This window comes from Pyrus communis, chromosome 6 (genome assembly GCF_041283825.1).
Source record: "Pyrus communis isolate YQ-2024b chromosome 6, ASM4128382v1, whole genome shotgun sequence".
NCBI lineage: Eukaryota > Viridiplantae > Streptophyta > Magnoliopsida > Rosales > Rosaceae > Pyrus > Pyrus communis.
Genome location: NC_142570.1, coordinates 13,976,313 through 13,999,741, shown reverse-complemented (window position 1 = coordinate 13,999,741; position 23,429 = coordinate 13,976,313). Strand labels below are relative to the sequence as shown.

Here is a 23,429-nt window from a genome sequence, read left to right as displayed (position 1 = left end):
CAATTTCCACTTCAATTGGGGCTTTCTTGGATGCTAACCAGTCATTGCGCACTCGCACAACACCCGATACTCAATCACCAGTGATTCCAGTTACGTGGACTCCGCCAAACCTGGAGGTCATAAAGATTAATGTGGACGCTCGTTGGGAAGCGAATTCGAGCTTGGGTTTTGCTGGAGTAGTTGAACGGAACCATGATGGGCATTTTTTAGGTGCAGGCAGGTATCTAGTGAAGGTTGAGAGTGTGGCTATGGCGAAGGCGCTGGCTATTAGGCATGGTTGCGAGTTGGGTCACTAGTTGGGTTGGAATTCAATGATCATTGAATCTGATTCCTCTTATGCAATCTCATGTTTGCAGGACTCGCTTTCGAATGGCAGGTGGGAAGCTTTCCATGTACTTATGCAGTTTGTCAGATTGGGAGAGTCTTTCCATGACTGTCGCTGGTCTTGGATTCCAAGTTTGGCCAACCAGGCTACGCACCTCTTGGCGTCACAGCGATGTAGGGAAATGTGCAATGTGGTTTAGGTTGACAGACCTCCATCTTCCCTAGTTCATGTTCTCTGTAATGATGGTCTTCCTTGTCCACACTAAAGTCTTCATGTGGGTAGTTTGAGGAGTGACATTTAAGCATTAGATGCGGTATCGGGATCCATGTATCTCCTTGCACTACCTGTTTCTGGTGCCATGTTTGGCTGTTTGCTTCTCTGTAAGCCTTCTTGTAAACCTTTGGTATCTTTGCCCAGATTAATATTATCCAGTTTATCAAAAAAAAAAAAAAAAAAAAAAAAAAAAAAAAGGGTTAGTGTTTTTAATGAAAGGTATTAAAAAATAAATGCTTCCTGCAAAGTAATCTCAAACAAGACGTGTTGAGGTGGCATGCATGCATGTGCCTGATAACTTGTGCGTTTGGATTTAAAACACAACTCAATTCACCAAAACAAACCAATAAACCTAGACATTGACCACAATCAAGATTTCTATTTATTTTTATTTCTGCATGAAACTTGACAGAATGAGGAAACTAAGCAGTATTTGGGGATGATAGATTTCTATTTATTTTTATTTCTGCATGAAACTTGACAGAATGAGGAAACTAAGCAGTATTTGGGGATGATTTGGATCCCATCCGGATCCAAATTGTGAGGATGTGAGGATGTGAGGATCATTTGAATTTTATTATTTAAAATTAAACACAAACAGTTACTAACGAAAACTGTCCGCATGATGTATGATGAACGGTTAGGATGTGAGAAACACTAAGATCCCCACAAAGAGGATCCTAATCCTTTGGGGATGGTTTGAATGAAGTGGACAGGATGATAAAATATTACATAAAGAAGAGATGACTCATTAAGAAATATGCTTTTGACCTCGTCTTGTTTTGGTTCATGAATTTTTATATTTTATTTTTTGCATGGAAAAAGGTTTAAGTTATTTATCATTGATTAAATAAAAATAAAACAGCGTAGCAACCCACAAATATAATTACTCACAATAATATAGATTCATTCATATACTCATTTTCTGCTTATACTATTATTTATCATTCATTAAATAAAAATAAAACAGCGTAGCAACCTACAAATATAATTACTCACGATAATATAGATCCGCTAGTATACTCATTTTCTACTTATACTTTGAATAAACATAGATAAGCAAATAAGAAAAAGTGAAATGCTTAGGAGACACTATCAAAAGTGGACTTTTCATGGATTTTCTGCCACCAGGGCCGACCTTGAGATTTTAAGGGCCCTGTGCGAGACTCCAAGGGAGGTCATTAAAAAGTATAAAATTTTGGTTGATATATTTTCTTTTACATTTTAATTTTTAGGAAATAACTAGAAATATGACATTTTCTTAATCTTGGGACATAATTAGACAAACCGACCATGCACACCATGCATAAAACTGAAATTACTAAAATACCCACATATAAATACTAAAAACCCTCAGCTTATTTCATCATTTTTGTCATTTGGAAGAGAGGCATGCCAAGAGAGCTTTGAAGGTAATCTGTGTACATCTGCAAAGATTGAAAGGGCTTCTAAATGTAAGGGGTAGGAGACACCATCCCTTCTTAACCTTATCAATGAAGTCTTCGATTCGTTTCTCCAAATTATAGTCATATTCATCCATGTCTCCCCAACCAATCTCGCCTTCACTACCATTGTCGTCATCATCTTCGTCGTAACCATCCGAATCAAAATGATCGTCACTTTCACTTTCACCACCATCGTCGTCATCAACTTGGTCACTACACTTGTCATAAACCTCCAAACTCGAGTGTTCATCACTCTTTGTATCCTCAGCATCATCTGCTCCGTCTTCTTCCAGTTCATACGAATGATACACAAAAGATACGATGTCGTCAGCTTCCACAGAAGATGGCCTATGGTTTCCAACAATGATCGCAACAATTATGATGTTGAACAGCGAAAACACAAACAGAAGTTAGAAACAGCAATAGAAAAATAGGTGTTGGTACCCCAGCAAATCTCATGCCCTGGGTTTTACAAACAGATGGGATGTTGATAGTTGAATTCTGAAGTTTCCCCTGAGAATATATGTAATTTATAGGTCTGCAGATCTTCCCGGAAAGTTTGATGGAGTATATTATTTGTATACTTCAAATTTGACATTGAAATTTAGCTAGTTTATATTGTTTAGTAATCAAAACTAAGCACTATTTTTTCTGAGTTTTCTTGCTCATAAAAACAGGCGGCTTTCTTCATGGGTTTCCATTTCCAATTTGGACTGAACCCACCTACAAGAGAAGTCATTGTCCAAATTCACCCATTTTTCAAAATTTGGAGTAATTTGGGCAAATAAAATTAAGGCACGCTTGTGGATTTGCCCTCCGAACTTGTATAAAGCTATCAATTTTTCCTCTGAACTTTAATTTTAGTCAATGATCCCCCTAAAATTTTCTAATTAGTCAATTTCTCCCTTGAACTTTAATTTTAGCCAATTACCCACTAAACTTTTATAAATAGCCAATTTCCCCCTTTATGCTAGATTTTAAAAATTTTCGTCCAATTTTCCATCCACTTTGAGCATGCAGATAATACATCACAACTTCATGGGGCAAAAAGAATGGAAAATTTTAAAACCTAAAACTAGGGGGTAATTGGCTATTTATAAAATTTTAGGGGTAATCGGTTAAAGTTAAAGTTCAGGGAAAATTGGCTAATTACAAAAGTTTAAGGGGGTAACAACTCTATACAAGTTCGGGAGGCAAACCGACAAATATCTCTAAAATTAATAAAGACAATACAAAATTAGAGTGTATTTGGGGAACCAAAGTCAACATGATCATTAGTTTAACAGGTTTTAATAGATTGTGCAATCTTGTAAATCAAAACGCTTTTGATTGTGCATAACTTTAGGGTCTAATTGTTAACGCTTATGGAATGACTAAAATTGTTTTTGACAATCGAAAACATTTTAAATTGCGTTTTGTAAATAAAGTTAAAAGTGTTTTTGAGTTAGAGAAGCGCTTTAGTAGAAGTATCGAGGCATATTTTTTAGAGCATCTCTAATGGGAGCTAATAGCCTTGTTGATGGGCAGTCCAATCCACTCCTACCCCTCCGCAAAACCCTCCTGCACAGTTAGGTAATTAAGTTCCAGGCGAGTCCGATGGAGAAGTTAGGCAATAATTCATCGGTCTAGTGCCTGGCTTATGTGACGCAAGGCTGACGTTATCGTGATTTAAATTATTAAAAAATTATAATTTTTGTTTCTATAAATACCTAACCTTGTTCTTCCACTTTACACTACATTCCAATATTTTCAAATACTTTCAACCAATCTTTTATTATCATCTCAAATTAAAAATAAGGCTATCTTTTATTATTTTATAAAATAAAAAATACTAATATTTTAATATTAATTGTCTCGGCTATTCAATTTAGATGTGAATATGCACTTGGATAGTTACTATTCATTACAGACATTTAATATTCATTTAAGGGGATTTAGTTTCCTATTGCTCAGGAAGGCCTAGCAACGGTGGAACTGCTTTTAAGCACTTGGTTTAAAAATAAATAAATAAAATAGTGTTTTTAGTGAAAGCTCTTAAAAAATGAATGCTTCTTACAAAGTAATCTCAAACAAGACATGTTGAGGTAGCATGCATGCATCTGATTACTTGTGCGTTTGGATTTAAATACACAACTCAACTTCTGGGAATCTTTGTGGCAATTCAGATTTCCACAAAATAAATCTCACAATTAACTGTTAGGCTATTGACCAAAACAGACCAAAAAACCTAGACATTGACCTCAACTAAGATTTTTTAAGCCTTACAATGGGTCAGTAATAATGTGGTTCAAATTCGTCTTTAGCGAGAATCGAACCTAAAATCTCTTACTTGCAGATGAAGAAAAATACAAATAGACCATAATATTAAGTGGCAAGATTTTTATTTATTTTTATTTCTGCGTGAAAATTGATAGAATGAGGAAACTGAGCAGTATTCGGGGATGATTTGAATGAAGTGGACAGGATGATAAAATATTACAAAAGCAGAGATGACTCACTAAGAAATATGTTTTTGACCTCGTCTTGTTTTGATTTTTTTTTTTTTTTTTTTTTTTTTTGGCATAGGGAAGCTTTAAGTTCTTTATCATTCGTTAGATACAATTAAACAGCATAACAACTTACAAATATAATTACTCATGTGATATACATGTGCGCGTTTGTGCTTATACTTTGAATAAACATAAATAAGTAGATAAGAAAAAGAGAAATACTAAGGAGACACTCTCAAAAGTGGACTCTTCATGAATTTTCTACCACCAAAATTGTCATATCCCGGCCCGGGCCCCGACCACATCCCGTGCTCAATTCCACCGGAGCACGATATTGTCCACTCTAGACCCCTACCATGCCCTCACGGTTTTGTTTCTGGGAACTCACACGAGAACTTCCCAGTGGGTCACCCATCCTGGGATTGCTTCCGCACGAACTTGCTTAACTTCAGAGTTCCTACGGAACCCGAAGCTAGTGAGCTCCCAAAAGACCTCATGCTAGGTAGGGATGTGAATATACATATAAGGATCACTCCCCTAGGCGATGTGGGATGTCACAATCCACCCCCCTTAGGGGCCCGACGTCCTCATCGGCACACTTCCGTCCAAGGATTGGCTCTAATACCAAATTGTCACATCCCGGCCCTCCCGTGCACCTATGCCCAACCTTGTGTGACCACCCATTTTCCAAGGCCGATTTCGGCCAAATTTGATGGAGTTTTTCGATGCAACGACCACCATCTTGAAGCTCTTATTCCCCTCTACAAAACTCACCCAAGAACCACCTTGATTAACCATGGTATATGGCGGTTGGAGGCCACGAAAGTCGGCGAAAATCAACAGTGCTCCGGCCACTCTTTTCAATTTTTCAACAAATCAGCAAAGCGATGGCCAATGCCACCACTTGGGCTTTATAGCCCATCATCCCAGGAGCAAAACCCAATCAACCTTGACCCCGTTGGACCACTGTAGAAGATGAATCAACACCGGGAAGTTTTAGGCACCTGTCGGCTTTGTGGGAAAACTTTACCAGCTTCCGTCCACTTTTGGACTTCGTGGCAGGTATGAAAGTTGCTCCACTCACTGAGATCTTCATTTCTGTGAAGTTTGAGAATTTTTGGAAATAGTTGGATTTTTCGGCGAGTCGGAATGGCCGATTGCCTCCCACGGTGGCGTGTACGACGGCGCATGGCCAATGGGCCGCTAATGCTATTTTTAGGCTATGTCGAATGTCTTGAATTCAGTTTTGATATTTGAATGACATAGGGTGATCGTTGGAACCTAAATCCGTTACGATACGTTACTTGATAAAAATGTGAATCGACGATCCGACTGTTGGATCGTCACCAAAATTGGATACATTATAATACGTAATATTTAAAGATTATAGGAATTTATGGATCGGGAATCCGACATACGGATCTTCCTGAATTGGATTTGTAAGTTAGTAAAATAAATGTTCACGGCCACTTGTTTTGGGCAATTGACGGAGATCCGACCGTTGGATCGTAATGAAATTTTAATATGTTATTCTAGAAGCATATTTTGGATCTTTGGGAGTTGTGGATTGGAAATCTAACATGCGGATCTTTCGGGTCGAGTTATACAGGGTGTAGACTCTACCGTTGATTTTTTATCGACGGTTGACTTGTGGTCAATGGGTCTCGAACTATTTTGGAATTTCCTTGAGGATGTGTTTTACGTGAATTACGTATTCTATTGATAAGATTTCTGAGATGTGATGCGATAATTGTTCACAGGCGCCAATCATTCGGGACGCCTCGATACATACGCTAGGAATCATAGCGTGGACTCCAGGTGAGTGGATTTTTTCCTTTTATCGTAGATATTATTGATAGTTTCATCAACACTTTTAAATTGATTAGATATATTACCTTCATATAATTATTGTGAATGCTTGAAGTACTAATATGAACTACGAATGGCTTGATCCCTGTTTAGGGTACGTGGGCAGTCTAACGAGACGTTAGATGCAGCCATAATATATTTGAGACAAAAGCCTTATTTGGGAAATTGAGTAATGCGAAGGAAATTGGTAAAGGCAAGTTTTAGTTTTGTGAATTAGTTAGTTAAATTAGTGCTAATTGGGTTTGTCACGGATAATTATCCCTGAAAATAAGTAGTTCGGGAGCAGGGTGTTATTGATTGTACATTTTACACTGTATTGTATATAATTGAAAATGCTACGACATGGTTGGGTATTAGATTGCATCATGGTATATCCATATGTATATTACTTGCACATAATTATTGGGAATGTTTTCAAGTGCAAAGGTGAACGTAGGACACCCAGGTAAGTTCAAGTGAGTTTATGGTATTAGTTGAATCGATGGAGTTATAGCATACTACATTTATGTGTTAGGCAACTCCGATATTGTCATACTGGTTGCCATGAGTTGTACATGTTATATTGAGATGCATTGAGAGCTCATAAACCTGCACCCCGGTGTTAGTGCTCCCGCCAGTGGCCAGGGCACAGTCCTTCACGTGATGTTCACCTCCCGCACCTTGCGCTCACCTTGGACTCAAGGTAGGTGCACAGGCCTGTCGTACAGATCACTATAGGTGGTTCCGACTTGTAGGTGACCTGCGATTATTCGCCCAATCTTCACGTGATCGTAGCACTTGAGCGTACTTATTTACACCCAATCCTGTCATACAGACCACTAGAGGTGGTTCCGACTCGTGTGCAAGGATGATTGATGAGATATGGATAAGTCGTACAGGTCACTAGAGGTGACTCCCGACTTATATGCTAACATTGATTGATGAGATATGAATACAGTCGTACGGGTCACGTTAGGTGATTCCGGCTGATGTATCATTTTATATTGATTAAGTTCATTTGGCCTACTTGTTAATGCATTGTAGAGTCTATGGACATGGCATACCCGTGGTTTTGGCCATTTTTGAGCATAGGTGGATATATATATATATATATATATATATATATATATATATATATGTGTGTGTGTGTGTGTGTGTGTGTGTGTGTGTGTGTGTGTGTGTGTGTGTAGTATTGTCCTATAGAAAACAATAAGGGAATTACAGTGAGGGGTTATTACTGTTAAAAAGGTAATAGTTTTGGGAAGCTTGGTTTTACTGCTTACTCACATTTCTGTTTTGTACCCCTTCAGGTTTTAACTGCTAAGTTCGTATCAACGAGGATATATGGCTAATCTTAGTATTGGTGGCTACTTTTAAGGGTATGATTCTTACCCACACTATTGTACTTTACTTATGCTCTGACATCGTGTGTGAAATAGGTTCGCTCCCACTCGTGGCGCACTCTGGTATTTAAACACTTTTAGGTTCAAATTTATTCACATTTTATACACTATCACACTTTATGGCTTCGTCACCTTTCAGGTGTCGGCCAATACAGCTTGATTTGGGGTCCTAGTGGACATTCCGGGTCCAGATGTGTCAAAAGTAAGCTTTGAGATTTTAAGGGACCTGTGCGAGACTCCAAATGAGGCCCTTAAAAAGTATAGAATTTTGGTTGATGTGTTTTCTTTTACATTTTAATTTTATGATTATGTATGAATTGAGAAAAAATAAAAATAAATGGTGTTGTGGTTAGGTAGCTATTTGCAGCCCTATGTTTTTGTGTTCGAAACTCCTTACATTTACATACCCAAAAAAAAAGCCTTTAGAAGATCTAACATTTTGGTTGCTATGTTTTCTTTTACATTTTAATTATGACCCCATATAATTGAGATGATGTAAAAAAAATAAAAAAAATAAAAAAAAAACCTTAGTGTGGTGACTAGGTACCTATTTACATCCCCTATATTTTTGGGGTTCGAAACACCATGCTTTAAATAACAAAATAAATTTAAAATAAACACAACTCATGCTTTTAAAATTAAAATAAAACACAAAATAAATGCCATGCTTAAACACAAAAGAAGTTAAAATAAATGCCGTGCTTTAAATAACAAAAAATAAATAAAATAAAACACAACTCATACTTTTAAATACCCAAATAATTAAAATAAAACACTACTGGGTAAAGTCAAACGCGGTTCATGGTACATAAATAAGACATAGAAGACAATTGCACTAGGAGAAGAAATTGATATATCCTCGCAAATTTAGATATATATACCATATATACAAGTAAAATAAAATCATGTTCCGGTCTCTTCGAATGGGGCCCTATGCGAGGGCACCACTTGCACATCTTCAGGGCCGGCTCTGTCTACCACCTCATATTTTTTACACAATGTTTATAATATTGATACCGTAATTAATGTTAAATTGTAAGGTGGCAGAAAATTTACAAAGAATCCCACTTTAAAAGATTCTTCTTAATATTCCTTTATGAAAAACAGGTGTGCGGCAATCATTTACCTCTACATACAAATAGAGGTGCCAAAGAAATGGGCTGATTAGTTAGAAGTGACAGTGAGTGGCTGCTTCAATCTGAATTATTTATTGTTGTTAAGTCTTTTATAAATCCCAATGATGATTTCTTGATGTTGACGACAGCTGACTTGAGTTGAGTTGGGACTTTTCTTGCTGCTGGGATGTGATTACAACAGAAAGAGACATGAAATCTTTGTAAACAAAACCTCCAAAACTCAATCAACCTACTGTTTTATGCAGCAATCGTAAATTTTAACCCAAAATTGGCAGCAGAATCAGTTAACCTAGAGCCTAGAGCCTAAAAGCAATGATTTTGGTAGTGGCGGCGACCGCGGCACTGGTACGGCAGTGACCGCAGCGCCGGTACGGCGGCAAATATGGTTCTGGTACAGCAGCATTCAAATATCAAGTTACATGATACAATGTATGTGATTATGCTAAGTTTGGTCGTCTGTACACGCACTTAATGAGAGAGATTTGTATATAACCAATGATAAGGAAGACCAAGAAAGTCGGGCGATAAGCTGGAAAGCCCCAGAAATTTCATCATTTTTCCGTATCAAGGGAAGGAAAGCTGAATTTTACGGAGTTGAACCAACAAAATCAAACAGACGAGACAGATGAGGTAACAAGTCTCAAACAAGTTTTAAATCACATTACATCAATCCACGACAGATTCGGACGCTAATATTACATGATCAAGCTACTCTAGATGTCACAACAGGCTACCTAAGCAGCGCTAGAAGACTACCTACGTGGCTAAATTAAATAACACCTCAAACGGGGGAAACCGCCACGACGGTACTAGCAGTCAACAAGTTTACAGACAACAAACAAGTACAGGTGAGAGATCCAAAGGTTGGGACTAGGGAGCTTAATTGCCAATGTGGTCAGTGACAAACCTCATATTGCAATTAAAAGCACACTCTTCACATTACGCCTCCTGGCAACGATACATTAATGTCAGTCTTGTTTTTTGAATCTGATGGCAGTGAAGACCAATTATCTCCACGGAAGGAAGTTGAGGATGAGAAGTTTGGTTTTGGTTCAGCGCTGGAAATAGGAACAGCCATAGTTGGTGTTGCATTAGAGATGTAATCGTGTTTCTGCTTCTTGGGCTTCTGCTCATGCTGGTTTCCCGATAGAAAACTGCCTACTACAACCTGATTTAATTTAAGAACGAAATTTCAGATCCTGCTTTGTTGTCATTAAAAAGTAGATCGTAACCACCTGCCCTTTTTTTTCTCATGAAAATGCGGTAGAAATTTGGAAATAGAATAAGCCATACCTGCACAGGACTTGCAGCTACTAACAGACCGGCCACTCCACCACCTACAACACGCCCATCTGGACTTGCCAAAGAAACGCTCATCCCACCTGATCTGCTTCTTGTCCCTCCCGTTTCATTGGGCATAAATGAACCAGACAAAGACAATATCTCGAAACGGCCCTGCAAGAACAAGAATGCAAAGAGAAGAGGATTCCACCCGTGGTTAGCAAAAGAACATTTAACAATATAAAAGAGGTAAAAACAAACCGAGCCTGCGGTTTGGGAAAGTTCAACGAAAAGCAATCATTAAATCAAATTATCAGTAAACAGGGCTGCATAAGAGGAAAATGTTGAAATTTATGTGATTGTGATGGTAATGAGTTTGACAAAAATGGCGGAAAGGCACAATTCTTCCAGACCGACTGTTCTGATACCAAAATTTTGATTAAAGGCATAAGCATTCATCTTCATTTATTATGACAACTCTTGTCAGCACAGACGCTAAAATTTTCTTCGATCAATAATATTAGAAGTGTAGAAAATCACTTGGCCCCAAGAAAAGAACAGAACAGTTGGCTCAATATAGGGATTTAACTACATACCGACTAACAGTATAAGCCTCACTGTTCACAGTACAACATGAAAAGTAAATGAAAACAGGCTAACAACGAAAAAGCTCCCTTCTTAAAAGGAGACATAAAAACCGGATTTAGTCTTTAATGCTTATTTCATTTGCATGTTCTGTGAGGATTAAGCATTATCAATAACAAAAAAGTCACCAACTTTTTAAGTCTCAAACAATACTCGTTCCAAGTAAGGGGGAATCAGATAACGAGTATACCACTCAATATAATCAGTAATAGAAAAGAGATCAACTACAAAAACTAATTAAATTTACGCTTATGGTACACATACTAGAAAGTTGTGAGAAAAAAATATCAGATACTAAAAAAATTATGTTAATAGATTATTAGATTATCCATTCCAGAATACTTCAAAAATGCCACATTACTGATCCAAGGGAAACAGAGATATCATCACAATAAGGGTATGATGCATCACCTCATATGTCAATGTACCACCAGAAGAATCAGGCTGACGAAGAGTCACACTTGAAATAACACCATTAGCAGAGAGCACGCATATAGCTCGAGGACCTTGTTGAGAAAAGGATATAATCTTCATCATGACATCCTAAGACAACCAGAGTTGTTACAGGAAAAGTCAACTTAAGTGCTAAAAATACTGATTGAGAACCAAACACTCCTAAAGAAGTTACTAAAAGATTTAAAAGTGTAAAACAGGATACCAATTAGTGAAAGAACTAAATAATAGCTACCAAAATCTAATACTCACGGCCATCTCCGTCTATTTAATTTGTGTAACATTTTCACCTAGACCAACCAGGGACATCATGAAGGTTCTAGCAATGCAGGTTATGACAAACATAATTATTAGTCAATTAATTACCTCGCCGGAGTTAACAGTGATGATATGGGGTGTAAAATTAGCACCGACTGAGCATGCAACCCATTCACCTGCAAAACATAGAACAATAACAGGATTAGCCACCTCACAAGGAGCTCTCAACTTTGTCAAAGATTATTTTACAAATGCAGTTCACATCAAGGTACTTGTTCCATAAATCAAAGGCAAAGTAATGTAGATCATTTCAAGAGCCATAATAAATTCATGGGTTCCATAAATAAATAAACAAATAAAAGATAACAAAGAGAACTGCGTATCTCAGTGAACAACGACTATGATCAACCACCACAAAACATATTAGGAAAACTTTCTTATTATGCTTACATGCTTTCTTTATATAAGCCAAGACAACTACAAAAAATAAAACTATCACATTAAATCCAAGTAATATCATCCAAATACTTCCATCTGCAGCTTGTCAGTGTTATATTAGACTTAAAGAGCTCATTGCAGCCATTTACAAGGGAGGAGTAGTTATGTTACAGTTCCAGTATGATTTTCCAAGCTTCCACAGCTGTGATTGCATAACTTTGTTAATATCTGCAGAAGTTGTCATCTTTATACATTCATAAATTACAGATACAAACACAGACCAACATATGATTTTATGCATCATTTACAAGCATTGCCATTCACGTCAGAAAGAAATCATATGCATTTGCATTCCCATAATTAACTATCACTTGATTCCCTTATAATTAACACAGACCAACATATGAAAACTATTCGTCAGAAGGATTCAATTATTCCCATAGTGCAAAGCTAATTTTTTTTATAAAAATTAAGTTGAGTACACCATTATGCTAAATCAATATTTACCACATTCAATTCAATCTATCTTCTTGTATAATTCAGCATAACTATTCTTATATCAAGAAGAGAAGAAAAGAAAGCCAGTATAATTGCTGAGAAGCAGATTTCCACCGTACTACAGCAATAATAATGTAATGACCTAGGATTCTTGTACAAGTGGAAGAGTAAACACTTAGTACATTATCCGAAAGGATAAAGAAAAATAATGATAAGAGAGTAATGATGCATTGATGAAATTAATTCACTGAAAGTATTGCCAAAATGTTAAATGTCAGTCCCAAATTAATTTGAAAAATACAATATAATCTGAATATAAAAATAAATAAAAAATAAAAAAATATAAACTGAATAATTATCTTGTCAAATTTAACAGCCAAATATTACTCAAATTCCAAATAACACATCTCTGCAAATGATAGGTAGCTGGGATTTCAAATTTTCATGCAGACATTCATGCATTGCAGCCAGCAGATGACAACACATGCAAGTATCGATCACAACAAAGATTCCACCATTCATGTTGTAGAAAATCATTCAGAATACTATGAGAGCTGACCGACCGCAATCTAGATGTAGTCCAACAACGAAGACCAATAGTAACTAACTACGATTACATTCTGAGAAACCTATGAAACAACAAAATAAAACCAGAATTAGATCTTCAACATGGACAAGACATATATAAAAGGATGAGGTTGTTATTGTTTCCTAGTTTAGATCTGTCAGCAAGTTGAAGACATGTTTCAGTTCCATGTCTGTTCACCATCACTTGCAGACTTTAGCATGTACATAAATTGGGACCTGGCATCATTTTCTTCCTCAAAAAGGTGAGAGAGGTGCCCTTCCAAAGGGCAGCCAGAACAAGAAGATTCCTTCATTCCACCACCAACCCACAAAAATACTCATCTTTTCAGAACCACCACCCCCACACACACACACACACCAAGATCTCAAATGAGAAGGGCATCCAATCAGAGGTCCCACATCTACCCAACAAGCATCTCATAAACCCCAAATCTACACCCTCTAATTAGAGTAAATCTCACCCAATCCAACATACAAACAACACAAAACCAACCTTAAAAATCTCGACTTTAGCCAAAAAAACAAGCATAAAATCACTCAAACTCAAAAGGGTATGTCCAAAAAAATTGTTCTTTCACTACCTAAATTCTCCACCTCGTACTTGGTCTTGCTCACTGAGCTTGGCTTCACTTTCCCACGCTTCTCCGCCGAGAAATCGATCACCGGCGGCGGCGGCGGTGCAGAGGACGATATGGGCTTCGGTGACAGAGCCATGGTGACACTCCCGTCCGGTCCATACTTCCTTGGCCTCCCTCTCTTCTTCTTCATCGGCATAGACCCTGCCGCCGCCTGTGGCGGAGCAACCGGCGCCTGAGGTGTTGATCCGGCGTTGTGGGTCGGGTTTTCGGACCTTGGAGCGACATGGTAGTCTGATGGAGCATCTGATCCCACAACTGTAACCCCACTACTATTCACACCTTCCCTACCCTCCATAGTTAACACTTAAACCCCAAAAAATTGTATCTTTCGAGCTTTTTAACAAAAACCCATTTTTACTTTACTAATCTAAAATAGCTCACTGATTCAAATTTTGAAAAACTGAACCAGAAAATATACTCGGAACAGAAACCCAGATGAAGAAAAAAAAAATTAAATAAAAACAACAGACTGTGAAGCTTCCTTCCTGAGCTTTGAACACAGAAAAAAAAAAAAAAAAAAAAAAAAAAAACAATTACAGGGGAAAAAAATTAGCTGCAAAAGTCTGAAGGTTTAGTTTTACTCAAAGCTCTTTTATTTAAAAAGCAAAGTTGGCTTGAAAAAAAGAGCTCAAGGGAAAAAAAATTTGGATTTTATTCGTACAGTGAGAGGAAAAAGATTTGATCTTTTGAGCTCTTTGATTTTCTGGTTTTGTGAATTGAATGGAAAAATGTTGAGATAATAGTAAGAAAGCTTGTTTTATGTTTTTCAGCTTGTTGGGTGGCTAACTTTCCTAAGACTGTCCGAATTGAGATTAAAAAAATGAAATGAAAAAAAAAAAAAAAAAAAAAAGGGAGAAAATATTAAATTAAATGGCCATTTTGAATATGTAATGATTTATTTAGAATATTAATTTTTTGTTATGGTTGGAATCCGGTGAGAAATAATATTATAAAATAAAAAATGGTAGTGGGTAGGGGGATTTTCTTATTCTTCCTTTTTTTAAGCATATATTTTGCTTGAAATATGGGCAAAAGTGAAATGTGGTAATAATTGTTGTTATTATTTTTATAGTTGTTTAGGTGAATGGAAAAGTAAAATTAGGTTGCCAAGGCATGAAGAAAGAAACTGAAAAGGGAAAAAGATGGGGTGGGGTGGGCTTCTGCAGGCATCAACTTTTTGAGTTATGGCAAGAAAAATCTGGTACAAGTGAGAAAATATAAAAAAAAAATTACAAATAACTAAGCAAATATCATAAAGGAATAAGATGAAAATCTCACTCATTTTCATTCAGCATTCCACATACTTTTGCTGCCTCCCCAATAAAAGAGTAAATAACAGATGTCATTCAATACGGTTTGATGATCTTCCTCTTTATTTGTAAGTAAGAGATTTTATGTTCGAATTTCATGGATAGTCATTCAATACCAAATTAGGTTGCTTATTATATAGTTTAGCCGAACTCTCTCATTCCTTTAGTGTAAAATATATTGTTATACTCAAAAGAATAAATAAACAGAACATTGTGCATAATTTTTTTGTTTTTTGGGAGATCACTGTGCATGACTTCATTGTCATGTCTAGCTCACCCTTGAGAATTGAAGTAGTCATCTTGAAAATATTTAGCTCATTTGTGCATATCTTTACTAGTAAACTTAGTTTTTTTTTTCTTTTAAATAAGTCTTCAAAGTTTCTTTGCATGGTATTAAAAATCAATAGAAATTTAGAATTTTCACGCTCCACACGAAGATTGCCCTTGTAAAGAAACAATTTCGTATTTCTTAAAAATGCATTTCCATTTTTGTCAAGACTCAGGAAAACACTCATCACCTAGGTGTTACATTCAAAACATAACTCGCCTGATATTTTATGATATGATCGAGAAAAACGATTTTTCATATTAAAAATTTTGTCAAAGTAACAATTCATTCAACTATCATTTTTAGTCAAAGTAACAATTCATTTAACATAAAAAGGCGTAATTGTACCAATAGTCCCTAAGTTTTACCCCTAGTTTAATTTTAGTCTCTAAACTCTCATATTAGTTTCTTTAGCCCTCAATTTTAACAATGTGTTGTACAATTGGTCATTTTCACTAATGTCGTCTATTTTTTGTTAAATATAGGGGTATATTAGAAACTTTATCAAAAGTCACTAAAAATGAATTTAAAATATGAGAAATGAGAAAGAAAAAGAAACTAATTAAAAAAAATTAATTTTTTTTTTATATAAGAAAATTGAAATCATAGGAATTTGTTTTCGTAGTTAGTGTGTTATTTGTTTCTGTCCAGTCACAGTTCGATCTCCTACCAACTTTGAAATCGCATTGCCTAATATTTACAAGTTGCTAAAGTCCAACCATTTCATTTTGTATTTTTATAGTTCAAATTTCATTTTGTTTGAAATTTTAGATATTAATTTATAAATTTTCATTTGTTTTTAGCTTCTTCTATTGTTTTTTGAAGTTTTAAGTTGAAGTTCCTAATATACCCTTAGATCTAACTGAAAAAAGGCTGTGTTAGTGAAAGTAACTAATGGTGCAAAACATTGTTAAAATTCAAGGACTAAAAAAACTAGTATGAAAGTTCATGAACTAAATTTAAACCAAGGGTAAAGTTCGGAGATCATTATTGCAATTAAGTCACATAAAAATTTACAAGAAGCCTGCCGCAATACCACCAAAAAGGAACAAACAAGAACCAGACAACTTGAATTTCGTAACAGAAAATGGGGGTGCACAAACCACCCAAGTGAAAAGCTCTCCTATAATTCAACGAAATAATGCGAAATGCACTTAATTTTTTACACACAACACCATAGTGTGCAACCAAGGATGAGTCATGAAGACGCACGTTGAGTCAGAGAAGCAAAAGGCAGCGGTCGAAAACCTGTGGAGAACGGTAGCTTTTGATGGGTGAAGGACATCAAAACATGAGATAATGATAAATGGAGGAGTGAAGAATATAATGTTGTCTAGGGAGAGAAATGAGGGGGAGGTTGTATATACAGGTTTCAATGGGAGTGGGGAGATGACAGAAAAATGGAAGAAATGAGAGGAAGAGGCATGAAGCCCATAAGCTCGCGGACAAAATTGAGACAAAGCTCAAAGAAAAAACTAAGACAAATTAAGTTCAGAGTAACGAAAAATGGAAAGAATAGGAGAGAAATGGGAGAATAAGGGGTTGCCACCGAGCCCAAAGCCAAATGTTAGAGTCGGTGGCTGAGGAGATTTTTGTTATATTTTTACCGTGTCTCTCTAGAAAATAAAGCGTGTTACGTTATTGTTTGCTAGGGTTTTTATTGTTGATAAGTCGTATTAACTTTTAGTGTTGGAGTTTAATAAAAATTCTCACCAATAATCATGTCATGCTTCGAACTTGGAATATGATTACTTCAAATGGTTATGTCATAATTTTGGGTAGAATGATTAATGGACGCTCCTTTAGTATTGTAAAAGAAAAATATTATTAAATCAATAGCTAGCTTGTTATGCCATAACTTAAGAGAGGTAACAAGAAATAAGTATACTCCAATCTATCCAATTAGTTTGAAGAGTACATTTTATGAAAGAAAAGGAAAACCCTAGTCGTTGGACCCACACACAAAAAAAAAAAAAGAAAAAAAAAAAGGGGGTGATATTCACACACCCTTCTAATTTTCAACAGATCAGATGAATTGAAGAAAATTAAATGTCAGATATTAACAAGAAGTATATGAAAAGTAAAAAAGGATGTGTGAATGGCACACCCAAAGAAAAACCTCTCAGTCGTTGGTTAAAGGGTTGGCAACAATGCCTCTTAGTCTCTTCCTTTTCTTTACCCCCTATTTGCTTCTCATTTCTTACAACCATCTTCATCTAGTGGTTAAACTGTGACAAATTTCTTGTGCCACCAACCAACAACATATACATAATTATAGAAAATCAGTTACCGCTAGCCAACCGTCTCTTTGCAGTTGCTCAAAATTGGTTCAGCCAAAATTATTGGTTGGTAAATGGCACAACCCGTGGTCTGCAATATCATTACTATATAAAAATAAAATAAAAAATAAAATAAAATAAAAAGCTAAAAAAGACCACCCCAAGGCCACACACTGACTGTGAAGAAGAACAAACCAAGCCAAATTCCTTGTGCCACCAGCCAACCACATATACATAATTACCGAAAATCAATTATTGCTGGCCAATGTTCTATTTGTGATTGTCAAAAATTGATTCAGTCGAAATTATTGAATGGTTTGGTTGGTAAATGGCACAACCAATGGTCTGCAATATCATTACTATATAAAACACAAGCTACCAAAACACCACCCCAAGACCACACACCGACTGTGAAGAAGAACAAACAAAAAAATAGAAAGCAAAAAAATGTTGCTGCAATCTTTCAATTCATGGATGAACCAACATAATCATAACTTAAAATTTAAAATGGAAATCAAATTATAACTTAATAAGCCAACAACAATATCAGCAAATATAATTCAAATGGTTATTAGTGCACAAACTCAAAAGTCTAACTTAAATAATTGTCTAAAACCAACGCGGCAAACCAATGCAAAAACAAAAATCTCAAAGTCAAAAGTCTGATTTTGATTATGATCCTTTTGATTATAATCTAAAAACAAATAACTTGCAATTTTGATGAATGAGGATCCTCTCCAGATCCTCTTTGTGAGGATCCCAGGATGCTCCAATCACATATGTTCATTGTACATCGTGCGATCAGAAATTATTGTAAATTTTTTTGATTTAAAATTGAATATAAATAGTACCTGATGAAAACTGAACACACGATGTAAGATGAACAGACGTGATTGGAGAATTCCCGATATCCTCACAAAGAGGATCTGGAGAGGATCCTCATTCAATTTTGATAATGCAATAGCAATGAAGTAGCAGCAATCAACGTATTTCCTTGAATCAATTATTTGAGGGAATTGTTATTGACACTCCAATGTATGTGAAATCTTTCTTGAATCAATTATATATAATACCAGTCGGTATGGTAATACCACCAGTATACAAAACTCATACCAAAACCATATCATTAATAGTCCATTTAGTATAATGCGAACCAATTATGAAATATGCTAAAACTCCACCATACCAATATGAACTGATTAGTACAGTTCGGTTGGTATGTCGGTTTATGGCAAAATTTCCCACCCCTAGTTGTGGTCATTTTTTCACTCTATCGAAGAGAGTCTTTGTGGTTGTATCCGTTCTCTCGTTCTTTCAAATGAGAACCTTTTGTGTGTATGTGTGTGTGTGGCAAAGGAAGATGAGGTGGAAGCCCAAATTTTATTGGAATTGCTCGTGGTGCCTTTACAATAGTATTCTGTCCTTCAAGGTTCAGTCATAGTAAGTGTTACCTTTCATGCTGGCTGGATGTGAGCCTTTTTTGGTTGAGGAATTGTATGGTATTTCTAATGAGTTTGCAATTATAAAATTGTGGTGTTTCTTTAATTTGGCATGTGTGACCTCTTGTTTTATCTCTAAATATGTGTTTTTTCCAATTGAAGTTTTCTTTGAAAATCACGTTTAGCATGTCTGTCATATATGAAGTCTTGATCGTTGTTAGTGAACTATCATTTTATCTCAAAATAGTACATTGTATGAGCTAAACAAATCATGAATATGTTTATCTTATTAAAGAAAAGGAGTGACAGATTGAAGTAGATGCATGCACATATAGAAATCGATTGTGTGTTAATGGGGGCTTAATTGAGAAGGAACCAAATGAGTACTTGAAGGGTATGGTGCGTCCTTAAATAAATGGACTAGATGTTAGTGGTTGCTTGCTTGCACATGTTGGAGCCTTATCTCGTATGTTTAGTGTCTTATCCTAATCAGATTAATAGTAATTTTTTAGAGCAATAGTGGAATCTCACCACTTTTTGGCATAAGACCAAAGTTTTCAACAGCCATTTGGATTTTGACGCCCTACAGAAACACCTTGGGACTTTTTGAAAACCTTGTTCAAGTCTTTGGACAAGGGAGTTAAATCCTGCTATTGGCCACTTAAAAGGTCCCTTTTACCTATCCTATTTCCTATCCCGACACTTGCATTACCAATAAGTATACAGATGCATACACACACACACATATACAGACAGGCTCTTTAAGGGAAGGAATTTCCATTTTTCAAAAAAAATAGGGACATCCTCTTGATCATTAGATTTGACTTTAATGAAATTTTGTGGCTGAGATTAAATCACATGCCACAAAATCTCAATTACATTAAAGCCAAATCTAACGGTTAAGAGAATGCCCCCATTTTTTTTTTTTGAAAAATAGGGATCCCTTCCCTTAAAGGCTTCCTATACATACATACATACATACATACATATATATATATATATATATATATATATATATATATATATATTAAGAAGTTTTATAAGAAACAATAAAATTTTATCATGATAGTTAAATAACAAATGGTTTCAAATTAAATTGAATTTTTGCAAAGATAATCTTTTAATCGAGACTTATAAAATAAATTATTCTAATCATTGAAGCTCGATGTAGAATGAATCTACAACTAGTACCAATTTTTATCCAAAAATGAAAATCCTTTAATCAAAGGGCCTGTATATATAAATACATAAATACAATATCTTATTTCACATGCATTTGCGTAATTTTGGTCTCTTTTTCCTTTTTTATTTGTTTTTAATTAAGAAATGTAAAATGTCAAAAAAAATAAAAATAAAAGTTAGTGAAGAAGGAAACAAATGAGAAATGTTAAAGAACAAAAATAATTATTTCCAAAAACCACTTGTAAATGGTCTATACTTGGAAATTTTATTTTAATTCATCCTCATCTCTGACTTCTAACTTGTTTTCAAGGTTCTAAAAAACGCTAGGCGGTAGTCGGACGCAGGCTAGCGCCTAGTGCCTAGATGGCACCCTAGGCGGGTGCCTAGGCGGCCTAAGAGGATTCAGGTAAATTTCTTGTCTATCTTGTAAATAAGTGCATATTGACACTTACAAAAAATTATACTTGTATGAAATCCATGGATAAGATAATAAAAGAATGATAAAATGCAAAAAGAGTATCCAACAAGTCCAAAATTTAAAAACACATTAAGCATATATGCCATATAACCATAGTGAGGAGTATTGTAGGATGACACATGTACAACAAGTTCACAATTTAAAACAACATAAAATGGAAAATAAGGAAATTTAGTACTGTAAGATACTTATCTTTAGCATCCCGGAATCTAAGTTGATACACAACGCACCTATTGTATAAAATTAAAATTTCAAGGTATAATTAGAACTTAGACCTTAAACAAATTTCACCAAAAAAAAAAAAAAAAAAAAAGACAAAAACAAAACCACCCAGCCGCCTAGCACCGCCTAGGGCCGCCTAGAGCCACCTCGATTTTTCCAGCCATTTTGCACAAAATCGACTCGGTTCCAAGGCGCCTAGCGCCTAGGCGGCCACCTAAGGCGTTTTTTAGAACACTGCTTGTTTCTCTATTTCCTCGTCACATGTTTTAAAATCCATCTTCTTATATATAAAGCCAGATCCCCACTTTGGGGTCACGGCTTTGACAAAAAATAATATGGCCAAAATGCCCCTTAGCCAAAAAAAAAATCAAAAGCAGCAAAAAAAAAAAAAAAGCATAAAATAATACAAGGGTAATTTTGTAATTTTAATAGTGCTTTTTTTTTTTTTTTAATAATTAGTACCTCAAATAGGCTAGCAATAATGTGATTCAATTTCTCTATTTTTAAACACGTTCGAAACATCTTAAGAGCTGTGTAATGTCGGTTATAAGAAAGATCTTTCGCACACAGATAATAATGTGATTAAATTAATTATCAAATGTTTGTTTTTTTTTTTATTTTTAACAAAATATATTATCTAGACTAAGGAGGAGGGGGTGGGCTTAGCCTCACAATGATTGTTTATTAAATATTATTTTCTCTATTCTAAATGTAAATTCTATAGAGACCAATTTTATTATGTGAATTTAGCTGCTTTAATTGATTTATGAGGGGTTTCTTCTAGCATGGTCTATAATTATTCATTTACTTCAAATATTTGACTTTCTTTTTGTCAATTTACGCATATAAATACATTTAAAACATGTAAATCGCGCATAGCACGCCGTAATTCAAAAACTGCCTTTTGCACGCGTGTGAGCGCGTGTATGAAGGCTAGTTATATATAAAGAGAATGGAAAAGGTAAATAGTGATTTGGTGTCACCATGCTTCAACAAAAATATTTGAACAAAAATGCCCCCATAACAAAAAACTTCAAAGGCATTCCAAAATAATACATCAAATAAGATAGGGGCATTTTAGTCATTTTAACAGTATTTCTTTAATAATTTACTTTTTGGTGTTTTTTTTTAATTAGTACCTCACAATAAGTTAGCAATAATGTGATTCAATTTCTTTTTTTTTAAACATGTTCAAAACATCTTAAGAGGCGTGTAATGCTGGTTATTAAAAAAGTTTTTCGCACACGCATAACAATGTGATTAAATAAGTTATAAAATGATTGGTTTTTTTTTTTTTTTTTTTAACAAATGATATTATCTACACTAAGCGGAAGGAGGGTGGGCTTAGCCTCACAATAGGCTAACAATAATGTGATTCAATCAGTTATTTATTAAATATTATTTTCTCTATTTTTAAACACGTTTAAAACATCTTAAGAGGTGTGTAATGCCGGTTATAAAAAAAGTATTTCGCACACGGATAATAATGTGATTAAATTAATTGTCAAATGATTTTTTTTTTTTTAAATAAATGATATTATGTACACTAAGGGAGATGAGGTGGGCTTAGCCTCACAATAGGTTAGTAATAATATGATTCAATCAATTGTTTATTAAATATTATTTTTTCTATTCTTAATGTAAATTCTATTGAGACCGATTTCATTATGTGAATTCAGTTGTTTTAATTGGTTTATGAGGGATTTCTTCTAGCATGGTCTAAAATTATTCATTTACTTCAAATATTTGACTTTACTTTTATCAATTTACGCATATAAATACATTTAAAACATATAAGTTGGGAGTATCATGCCATGATTCAAAAAATGTCTTATGCACACACATGAGCACGTGCATGAAGGCTAGTATATATTATCCCGTAGAGATGGTAAAACTTTTAGAATTTTTCTCCCGAGATTTATCATCTCTATACTCTACTTAGCACTCGCAAGTGATGGGTTATCTCAGTGAATAAAGTCTTTTACTTCAACTCAATGCATTTTAATTTAAAACTCGCATCTCTTCTGTGTAATATAAACTTGTAATTTTGTTGTAATAAAAATGATAATAATATTCGCTTGAGCACTTGAATTCTTTTATATTTTCTTTACAAAATTGTGTAAGCAAATTGATTAGAAATTGTAGAATTTTTGGAAGTGATCACACTTGAAGCACACAATCAAACTAACTTGAATAGGGACCACAAGCATTGACCAAGCAAACGCAATTTATTATGTGAATAATATTTAAAAGATTAAAAATTCTTTAGAAATACTTTTAAAAATAACTGAAAATATTTTTTGTGAAAATATTTTTGATACCAATCTTTAGCTTAAATGCATGTTAATCTTGGAAAGGCATTTGAAGTTAAAGTGCTCTTGAAACCTGCTTTTTTTTTTTTTCTATGACACTTTCAGTTATTTTAAAAACATTTCCAAATAAACCATAAAATGCATCATTTTCAAATTAGGCA

General features: G+C 35.0%; 1 protein-coding gene across 1 annotated transcript; it reads right to left on the bottom strand.

The window, feature by feature from the left end:
- Positions 1-9,545: 9,545 nt before the first annotated feature.
- LOC137710424 (AT-hook motif nuclear-localized protein 1) lies at positions 9,546-14,985 on the bottom strand. Its single transcript, XM_068449439.2, has 5 exons — positions 13,662-14,985; positions 11,665-11,732; positions 11,257-11,388; positions 10,213-10,374; positions 9,546-10,087 (listed from the first exon to the last, which is right to left on the bottom strand). Exons 1-5 carry the CDS (start codon positions 14,011-14,013, stop codon positions 9,854-9,856), a joined length of 948 nt encoding a protein of 315 aa, XP_068305540.1. The 5' UTR covers positions 14,014-14,985; the 3' UTR covers positions 9,546-9,853.
- Between the last annotated feature and the right edge of the window lie 8,444 nt (positions 14,986-23,429).

Bases quoted from the DNA above. Each gene is read 5' to 3' on its own strand.
- LOC137710424 (XM_068449439.2), bottom strand. From the start codon at position 14,013: ATGGAGGGTAGGGAAGGTGTGAATAGTAGTGGGGTTACAGTTGTGGGA. The intron at 11,733-13,661 runs GTAGTGAAAGAA...TATGTTTTGCAG, and splicing joins GTACGAGGTGGAGAATTTAG to GTGAATGGGTTGCATGCTCA. The intron at 10,088-10,212 runs GTATGGCTTATT...AAATTAAATCAG, and splicing joins TAGCTGCAAGTCCTGTGCAG to GTTGTAGTAGGCAGTTTTCT.